The 9,431-nt window shown below is 50.1% G+C and overlaps 2 protein-coding genes across 6 annotated transcripts in view; both read right to left on the bottom strand.

The window, feature by feature from the left end:
• Positions 1-327: 327 nt before the first annotated feature.
• On the bottom strand, positions 328-4,731 carry LOC103131177 (acidic leucine-rich nuclear phosphoprotein 32 family member E-like). Of its 5 annotated transcripts, none has more exons than XM_007542762.2 (7): positions 4,515-4,731; positions 1,825-1,974; positions 1,634-1,756; positions 1,336-1,486; positions 1,150-1,262; positions 1,017-1,080; positions 328-934 (listed from the first exon to the last, which is right to left on the bottom strand). In XM_007542762.2, exons 1-7 carry the CDS (start codon positions 4,566-4,568, stop codon positions 855-857), a joined length of 735 nt encoding a protein of 244 aa, XP_007542824.1. In that variant the 5' UTR covers positions 4,569-4,731; the 3' UTR covers positions 328-854. The 5 variants fall into 5 exon arrangements, with proteins under 5 accessions (XP_007542824.1, XP_007542823.1, XP_007542821.1 ...); XM_007542761.2 differs by lacking the exon at positions 4,515-4,731 and adding an exon at positions 4,100-4,443; XM_007542759.2 differs by lacking the exon at positions 4,515-4,731 and adding an exon at positions 3,562-4,093.
• A 1,008-nt stretch (positions 4,732-5,739) lies between these two features.
• LOC103131176 (mothers against decapentaplegic homolog 4-like) overlaps positions 5,740-9,431 on the bottom strand; it is a 9,956-nt gene continuing 6,264 nt past the window's right edge. The window contains exons 3-11 of the mRNA XM_007542758.2: positions 8,608-8,785; positions 8,361-8,489; positions 8,105-8,284; positions 7,909-8,031; positions 7,660-7,713; positions 7,378-7,561; positions 7,045-7,213; positions 6,750-6,888; positions 5,740-6,637 (exon numbers count right to left, since the gene is read on the bottom strand). Of these exons, the coding sequence (XP_007542820.1) occupies positions 6,432-6,637; positions 6,750-6,888; positions 7,045-7,213; positions 7,378-7,561; positions 7,660-7,713; positions 7,909-8,031; positions 8,105-8,284; positions 8,361-8,489; positions 8,608-8,785 (1,362 nt within the window). The 3' untranslated portion in view covers positions 5,740-6,431. The remainder of the gene's footprint in view (positions 6,638-6,749; positions 6,889-7,044; positions 7,214-7,377; positions 7,562-7,659; positions 7,714-7,908; positions 8,032-8,104; positions 8,285-8,360; positions 8,490-8,607; positions 8,786-9,431) is intronic.

Here is a 9,431-nt window from a genome sequence, read left to right as displayed (position 1 = left end):
CTCTGCAGGTGAAACCGTGGAACTGCAGCAGTTTAATAATCAACTGGAAGGAGAAAAAGTTTAACTTTAAATTATGAATGTTTAGACCAGCAACATCAAACTGGGTCCAGTTTCTGGGTCAGAACCAATAAAAGTGGATTTTAATGACCGAACGGCTAACGGCACTAGCTGTCCTCAAGGTTTACTTCAACACTATTGGAAAGTTGAGTCGAAGGAGAAAAGGTAAACTCCAGTGGTTAAGGACACCAGTGGTACCTGCTCTAATCGCCAGGGCAACAGGTGTCCGAACCGGGTTCTGGTTCTGATGGATGAGAAGCTTCATGCTGGTCTGGTTTCAGTGGTTTTATTCCAAAACTCTCTGCGGTTACAGCGCCACCATCAGCTCAAGACAGGAATAAAAAAATAAAATCGGGTCAGAGAAGTTGAGACGACACCAGAACCTACAGGACCGCCACGTCTATTTACACGGGGAGGGGCGGGGCTGAGGGCGGGGCCAACAGGAACAGTCCAATAGAGTCCCAGAGAGGCGTCCAATCAGAGCGCAGCGCTGCAGGAGGCGCTGAGCATCATGGGTAATGGAGTCTCCCACTGGAAGGTCAGGCTGACAGAACCGGGCCACTGGAGCAGAACCGGTCCTGGTTCTGACCCAGATCAGAACCAGGACTGGGTCCAAAACTTGTGATGGTTCTGGTTCTGTTCATGATTAAAACTGGAGGATCTTCATCATCATCATCATCCAGACAGCTTCCCGTCTGGTTACCATGGTAACAGGGCTTCCTGCTCATCTACGTCTCTGAGGCCACGCCCAGCAGGGGGATGGGTGAGCGGGTAAGGGGCGGGGCCAGGTATGTCCTCTACTCGTCATCGTCATCATCACCTTCATCGTCTGCGTCCCTCTTCCTCTTCTCGCCCTGAGCCGGAGCATCATCATCCTCTGAGGAAGAAACCACAGCACTCAGACGGAGAGGCTGAGCAGAACCAGAACCGGAACCGAGACATCTTTACTTCAGACCCACCTCCATCTTCCTCCTCCTCATCATCTTCCTCTTCCTCCACATAGTCTCCATCATCTTCCTCGTCCTGAAAGACAAGCAGTGTTGGTGTTAGCTGCAGCGCCCCCTGCTGGTGACTGAGACATCACAGACTCACCTGGATTCCCTCCTTCATCAGGTAGGACAGCCCCACCTCAGAACCTTCCTCCTCGTCCTCCTCCTCATCCTCCTCGTCCTCGTCTCCAGGCGGCCCGGCTTCATCATCCTCATCTGGGACAGAGCAGCGCGGCATCACACACGGAACCAGAAGCACCGGGCTGACCGGACTGGAACCAGAACTCACCGTTGGACTCGGGCACCTCGTTGTCATCCGGGTCGAAGCCGTCCAGGTAGACAACCTGCGGCAGCAGGCGGAACACGGCGTCGCGGTAACCATCGGCCGCCGTCACGCCGCAGCTGTACAGGTCCAAACTTTTCAGGTTCTTCAAGTTCTGCTGCAGGGAGGCAGGCCGGGTCAGCTGGGTCCAACAGAACCGCACACATTCACAGCAGCACACATGACCCCCAAACAGAACCCGGCCAGAACTTTACTGCAAACATCTGAACCACTTAGAACCGGTCGCAGCCGGGTCAGAACCTACCAGCGGCTGCAGGCTGCTCAGCTCCTTGATGTGGTTGCCGCTCAGGTTCAGGTAGCTCAGGTTGGGGCATTTCTCCGCCAGCGTGTCCAGACCTCCAGAGATGGAGTTGTCGCTCACCTCCAGCTGAAACACACAGTCCCTGTCAGAGTCCAGATCGGAGTGGTACCGGAACCCTCCAGAACCGGACCCACCTTCCTGAGCTTGGGCAGCGCCGGCAGCTTGGCCAGCGAGCCGAGGCCGACGTTCACCATGCTGAGGACCTCCAGCGCCGAGAACTCCTCTGTCACGCCCTCCACCTCCCCGTCCGCCGAGCGGCAGCTGTCCACCACCAGCTCCCTCACCTGTGGACAGGTGGACCGGGTCAGAACCGCTGGCCGGGCCACAGCCAAGGACCGGGCCAGAACAGTCAGCAGGATCAACTAGTCCCCAACACAAGCATCCAACATGGCTGCCAGAGGCAAATTAAACCTGCTGATCAGTTTTTTTGTTTCTACAGCTCCACCTGATTCATCTTCCTCTCATGCTAAGAGGGCTATTAGAAGCGCTTGGGTGCCATCTAGAGGTCAGTGTGTGAACAACACCTGCTGCATGGAGCCTTAAGTCAGAAAGTGGCTGATAAATAATGTTAATCCTGAGCTGGGTTGATAATAAAAATATATATTTATGCTGACTAATATCTTTTAGATATGATACATTAAAATAAATTATTTGTGATTATTCTGAAAGTTAATTCTAATTTTGGTTTGAACATTTTTAGCGACACATGAGAGTGATACTGGCATTATTGAGGAATAATTGCAAATAACGTAATTTATGTGCATTGATTCTGAGTATCCAACTTACAATCAAATGATTACTTTAGATTCCAAGAAATATATAAATATATATGTTAAAATTCAATTTTAAGTTATTTTTATATTACAAAGAGGACAAGAGTCCCACGAGAGACTGAGCAGCAATGGAATTGTGAAGTATTTAATTGTATCTGAAACATAATGATGCAAAAGCAATGGTTGTTCAAAAACATATTTTGACTCATTTTTAAAGTCTTGAGCAAAAACAGCATCAATAAAATACACATTCTGAGGCTGAGCAGCTTTTCAGTGCCTGGTGTCACTAATTAGCATCACAGCTAAATTTGCATTAATGGTGGCTGCAATGTTCAACTTCATAATTAAGTAATTTAACATCTGACAGCAAAAACTATGTTTTGTAAAATTGGACATAAACTCAGATTATAGTGTTAAAACAGCAGTAAATCTCGACAGTCTTTTAGAGACATATCTTCAATAACGGGGGGAAAAAATCAATCTGTCTGATGTGGAGATGTTGATCTGAAGCAGGTAACTGGTCGGATCACTCAGGTGTGAACTAGACCCGAGAACCGGGTTGCTGTTATCTGAAAGTCAACCAGCTTCAACACTGAAGGGAAACGTTAAAGGCCAAGAATGGCCGACTGACCTGAAGTGATCACTTTGTTCCTGGACCAGAGAGCAGAATCCGTCCAGGTTTGTAGCTTTGACTCTCCAGAAAGAGATTTAAATGATGATGAACTGTTCTGATAAACTAGTGGGACAGTTTCGTCTTTTCTTTTTTTTTTCTTCTTTTTTTTAGCAATGAATGAATAAAATGTGCTAAAACTGGACAAATGAGGTAAAATCTTCCCTGAAACCAGGCTGGATCTGTCAGCTGTTCATTCATAACTGAGGGTATTTCCGTCAGTTTAACATTAGCTTTTAAAATAAATGTATTAGTTTATACCAGAATCGGTTATAATTTAAAATATCTGGCATTAACAGGTAAAATTATTTGTTCTGTGAATTCGCTCTCTGAAATCACATTTTAGTTTTATTTTCTAGTTAAATGTGTTGAAAACTGAGACAACGTTTTAAAATCCAAACATGTTTCTGTAGGTAAAATGACTGAACCTTGTTTCCTCCATCCATCCAGCGCCCTGACCGCCGCTCCCTCCCGCTCGGACACCGACCACCTGCAGCTCTGAGGCGGTTAGAGGAGAGACAAGCAACCCGCAGCCAGGAAACACCATCTGGGTGTCTGGAAACTAACGGTCCCAGATTTCCCTGAACTCGGTTTATCTGAGTTAAAATCCGCCACAATCCAACTGTTCTCCGGAGATTGGGCTGCTGCAGCAGCATGGTGGGCGCGAACGGCGGACTAAAAAGATTCAAAAACTAAGACAAACTGCTGATGGTGGAATAAAACTGGGCCGAACTGATCCGAAACACCTGGAAACACGTTTCAGCATTTTTTCGACCCGAATCCAACACGAAGTCTGGGTTTACATCCAGCAAAATATCAGTTAAGGTTTTGAACATGGAGTCTGGTCTAATGCGCCATTAGTGTCAACGAAATCCAACTATTTAACTCTGAAGGTTACAATGAGAGTTGTTTCAATTCGAGCTCCTAGCAGCGGCCTTTAACCGAATGTAACCGGCACTGACTAACCCCATCCAGGCTGGTTTTCTCTGAACCACCGAGCCTCGGCGCCAGCACCCCGCCCGGGGAGCTTTCAGCCGCTCGGAAACGCAGCAGAATCTCGGTGGTTTGCCTGTTAGCTCGCAGCTGTACTCGGCTCACGCGAGGCGCCCCCTCCACCGCACGAGAAGTGAGCGAAAGCATCTGCACGCGGCGGAGTCCACGAAGTCCACGGAGACCGGAGCGAGAACCGCAGCGGAGACTCGAGCCTAGCTCCGAGCTCCAGGTCCGCCGCGGCGCCGGGTTTCTAACCACTGCATCCGCGTTAGCAGCGGAGGAAGCGACGCATGTTTCCCGCGGAACCTTTCCATCATGTCGGATTGCATCCTTTGGCTGCTTGTTCTGGGAATTACGAAGTAATTCACCTGTATTTTTTATCACAAACCTCTGCGGGACTCCGGTTCCTCAGCTCCAGGCTGATTCTCTTCTTCATCTCCATGATGAAGGCCGAACAAAGTGGATAAAAAGGTCTAACTTAGAAACGATAAACTAAAAGCAATTCAGTAAAGCTCTCCTTCCTCAGCGGCCATTAGACGACGATTAAACCTCCATGTTCGCTGCTGCCCGACCCCCACCATCAGACCACGCCTACCAGTTCATGAATATTCATACGTTTAATAAAGTCATCCTCTCATTGGTTCAAAGACCCGACGTTCCACGAGCCCCTCCGTCGTAGGGCACCGTGTGGATGTTTCATCAATAACTGGTGGAAACTATGAAGGCGGGACTTCACTACCACCAACGAGAAAGCGAGAATGAAACGTTTAAACTCTGTAGGCGCGAAGTCTTTGTCCCGGTAGACGCCATATTTACTGTCAACAAACTTCCATTCATAAAACCCCTGGACACCATGACTACAGCCCCAGGAGTTAATTTGAAAAGTCTATCATCTTCTCTAAGCTCCTTTAACCAGATCAGATCTGGACATTTCTTCATATTGTAAGATGATTTATTTTTCCTTTTCAATTGATATGGTTTCATGTGAGATTGGCTATTTGCTGGGGATGCTCCATGGATGAGTGGTGGCGCTGTGCCTTTGGGAGGAGATGTTTCTTTCTTCTTCGGGGTTTTTTTCGTCTTCTTATGAGGGGCTGAGAAGTTTGGCTGTTCGGTTACACGGTTGAATAAAAGTCTGTACAGCTACGCTATTCCCTCTCAGTGTCTGCTCTTTCTCTACCCACGACCTCCTATTTTATGGTGACACCGATTTAGATCACTACTTAGTGTTACAATATTTACACCATCAAAAACGTAAAACATACAAAGATCAAATTAAAACTGAGAGTAGCATGCTTCAAAACATGGGCAAAAGAAGAAATAAAATGAGCAGCAAAAAGACAGAAACCAGCTGAAGAAAATGGGAATTCAATCCAGTACTTTCAAAATTGTGTTAATGGGATAGCTACTGATGCTAAAATACTACCCAGCATTGTATTTCTCTTCAATCTGGGATTCCAGGTCTTGGATCTGGGAATGAAATTTGGATTTGAGCCTCAAAACCACAGCAATTTGCTAATTGTTAAAGATCATAATGGTGTATTTTTTCCATTTTATGTGCTAAATAATACAAAAAGTGTCAGAATGGCTAATAAATATTTAAGACTTTCAACTTTCATTATTTAACTTTGGGTGGCAGACGTGTTGGATACTGAAGTCAGGGCTGCACAGCAGCCTCTCGATTTCCCAGTTGGAATTTCAGCTTTCCCATTAGTTTGGAAAACAAACACACCATGATGAGCATGGTGTGTTTGTTCGACGACCTCTAAAGGCTCAGCCTCAAGATGCACAGCCATTTTGAATTTTGAAGAATTCCAAGTGTTAAAGCTCATTATAATTGCTTCTTCTGGCTTGTAGTGCCAAGATGCACTGTGCACATTAGTGCATGTTGAGGTATATTTTGAGTCTGTAGCACCACCTTCAGACAGAACAGCAGAATGAAAGACAGGAATGTTTATTGTAATGAGAACAGACAGCAGCAGCTACAGAGTTATAGAAGCTTTCTGTAGAAAACACTTTAAAATGGGATAAAAAACTGTAAAAAGAAAAAAAAAACATGGTTGAATAAACAACCTAAACAGGAAATGATCAATTACCAAATCTTTGGTAGATAATCAATAGAAATAAATAGATGAACTTCTGGTTTTTGGTTTCAGCTGATCTGAAGTCAGTCTTCCTGATTCTGATCCCAGATCTCTGCCTGGACTGACCCTTGGATGTTGTTACCATGGAAACAAAGCCATAGCTCTACGTCTCTCAGAGGAACGGAGGTTGTTGGGGACGACAGTAGTCAGGTGTGTTCAGGTCAGAGGGCGTGCTCTCGAAGTGGCAGCGTGTGCAGCACCTGGTCGAGCAGCTGCAGCGCCCGGTGCAGGTGCACCTCCATCCAGCAGGGGGTGTCCTTGATGCTCTGCCTCGGATAGTCGCACCCCCAGCCTTTGACGAAGCTCAGCCTCACGATGCACAGCCTGCGCAGATCATCTACACCTGGACCTGCTGCAGAGCACACACCTGCGGGCGGAGCCAAACACACCCTTACACACAGACACACAGAAACCTGCTAAACGCCCAGTTAGAGCCGCATTATTAATGAGGCGTTCAGGTGCAGTCAGGTGACACTCACTGAGTGCAGGTGCGATTCCTCCCACGCTGTGGGGTCCTGGCATCACCCCAACAACCGCAGCCGCCTGCGTCTCTGCTGCTGCCTGCGCCGCTGCCGCCTGCTGCTGCATCTGCCTGTGACACTGGCGTAGGTCAAACACCTGTGGACACAGGTGAGACGGACAGACAGGTGAGATGAGTTTGGGTTCAAGTGTTGGTTGTTGTTTAGTATGGAGTGACAGCGAGCCAATCAGGGAGCAGGCGGAGAAACACATGACTGCTGGTGAAAGTGAAATAGGAAGTGACTGGTGATGGACCTTGATGTAAGCTCCAGGGTAGATCTTGTGAACTCCGTCACCTGGCGCTCGGCCCGCCTCCCGGTCCAGGTAGTAACTCTGGACGAACACGGAGTGGTCGCTAAGGCAACGCATCCAGACGTCCCCTTCCCCACGACATTCGAGCTGGACGCCCCGCCCAATATGGAGCCTGCAGGAAGAGACGGGTTAGTTCTGGCATGCAGCGCCCCTGCTGGTAGCTACCTACTTAAACTGGTCTGAAATGTTTTTTACTGGATCAAGCAGTCTGATCCAAACTGGTCTGAACTGATCTATGCTGAACTGACTGGTTGGACCTGGTGGAAGCGCTTTAACCTGGCGCGGTGGCTAGCTGCAGTCCGGTGGACATTGCTCAGCTGTCCCAGACAGAACCGATCCCCGCCTGAAGGATCCACGTAGCCGTCCACCGTCACCAGGGGACAGCTGGACTGGACCTTGAACATCTCCCCCACCTGAACATCCAGCTCGAAGTAGGAGATGGAGCACCAGAACTCTGGACCTGCAGAACGGACACAGAGAGACGGGTAGACAGAGGAGGACATCCACAGAGACATGTTGGTGTTCGGAATAGAGCCACATTTTCTTTAGGTGTCTCACCTGGATGGTTGGAGACCGGTTGTGGGTACGGAGGACTGCTGTGATGCTGCGACCCTGGAGGTACAAACACTGACTCAGCACTATCATCCTACCCAGTACCACTCAGTCGCACCCAGCAACCGCAGTACCACCTAAAACCCCCAAGGCCTCCCGGCTCTACCCAGTACCCTCCACTACCTCTCAGTAGCTTCCACTGTCCCCCACTGCAACCCACTACCTCAAAGTTTCCTCGTCCACATGGTGTCTTACAGAAGTGAGTGTTGGGTGTGTGTTGATGCTGATGATGTAGCGGCGTCTGCTGAGTGTGGCTCCGCCCACTGTGCTGATGTCCTGCAGGTGTGTAGGGGGCAGGGCTGTTACCTGACCAGCTGACTGCAGAGACAAATCAGAGTGAGAGACCCATCCAGCAGGATAGGTGAGCAGCAGCACAGGTGAGCAGGTGTACCAGGTGTGGGCGTCCCACTGTACTCGGGGCTCTGCTGGGCGGAAGCCGGCGTGGCGGCCTGTGGGGTCAGGGGGGGTGAGGTGCGGCCCTCTGGCTGAGGGGGCGGGGCCACCTGCAGGAGGGCGGTGTCTTCTGCAGCCTCGGCGGCGCCCAGGGCAGCGGGTATCATGGACGTCCGTCCTGCAGGAGACGTAGCAGAGTGAGATGCCAGGTAGCAGAGGGTGGACATCTCGGGAGGTTGGTGGGGGGTGCTCACCTGGCGGAGAAAGAGGCATGCTGGGATACATGGTGAGGGGGCGGGGCTGGGCATACGGGTCAGAGGAGGCGGGCAGGTCCAGCTGCAGGCAGTCCTGCAGGAACTCCTCCTTGATCACCGCCTGAGGACCTGCAGGACGACGGCTGTCAGAACCGGTTCTGATCCAGACAGCTGCAGGGGCTGCTGCTCAGGCTCAGCTCCGTTCTGGACCAGAACCAGTTCTGCTTCTGATTCAGGTGTGCGTTACCTGTGCAGGCGGGCGCTGCCACCCTCTCGTAGTGGTATGGGTTCACACACACGCTGTCATACTTGAGGTCAAAGGCGAAGCGGCAGAACTTGGCGTGCTTCAGCTCGTTCTTGTGCAGGTCAGGCCAGCGCCATAGTCGGGCGTAAATCACATGGGGGAAGCCCTTCCTGCCCGCTACCTGTGCAGGTGAGACCCACAGGTCAGAAAGCAATGATTCGGGCCTAGCCGTCGCCTCAGAGACCAAAGCTGATCGAACAGACACTGTTGCCACAGAAACGAAAAGGGCAGGACATCGTGTCTGACCTCAGGCTGTTGCTGCCACTACCGACCCGTCTGGAGGGACCAGTCCAGCTGAGGAAAGTGTCATCATGCGATGTTGCAGCAGTGTGTTGCTATGTGGCAGCGTGTTGCCATGTGGCAGCATGTTGCTATCTGGGAGCATGTTGCCATGTCGCAACGTGTTGCCATGTGGCAGCAGGATGTTGCCATGAGGCAGCGTGTTGCTATGTGTTAGTAGCATATTGCCATGTCGCAGCATGTTGCCATGTGGCAGCAGCATGTTGTCTTGTGGCAGCAGCATGTTATCATGTGGCAGCAGTGTGTTGCCATGTCGCAGCATGTTGCCATGTTGCAGTGTATTGCTATGTGGCAGCATAGCAATATACATGTTGCAGCGTGTTGCTATGTTGCAGCAGTGTGTTGCCATGTCGCAGCATGTTGCCATGTGGCAGCAGCGTGTTGTCATGTGGCAGCAGCGTGTTGCCATGTCGCCGCATGTTGCCATGTCGCAGCAGCATGTTGCCATGTCGCAGCAGCATGTTGCC

The sequence above is a fragment of the Poecilia formosa genome, unplaced genomic scaffold (genome assembly GCF_000485575.1).
Source record: "Poecilia formosa unplaced genomic scaffold, Poecilia_formosa-5.1.2 Scaffold726, whole genome shotgun sequence".
NCBI lineage: Eukaryota > Metazoa > Chordata > Actinopteri > Cyprinodontiformes > Poeciliidae > Poecilia > Poecilia formosa.
Note: the sequence above shows the minus strand (reverse complement) of the source record. Positions and strands in the feature narration are given on the sequence as shown.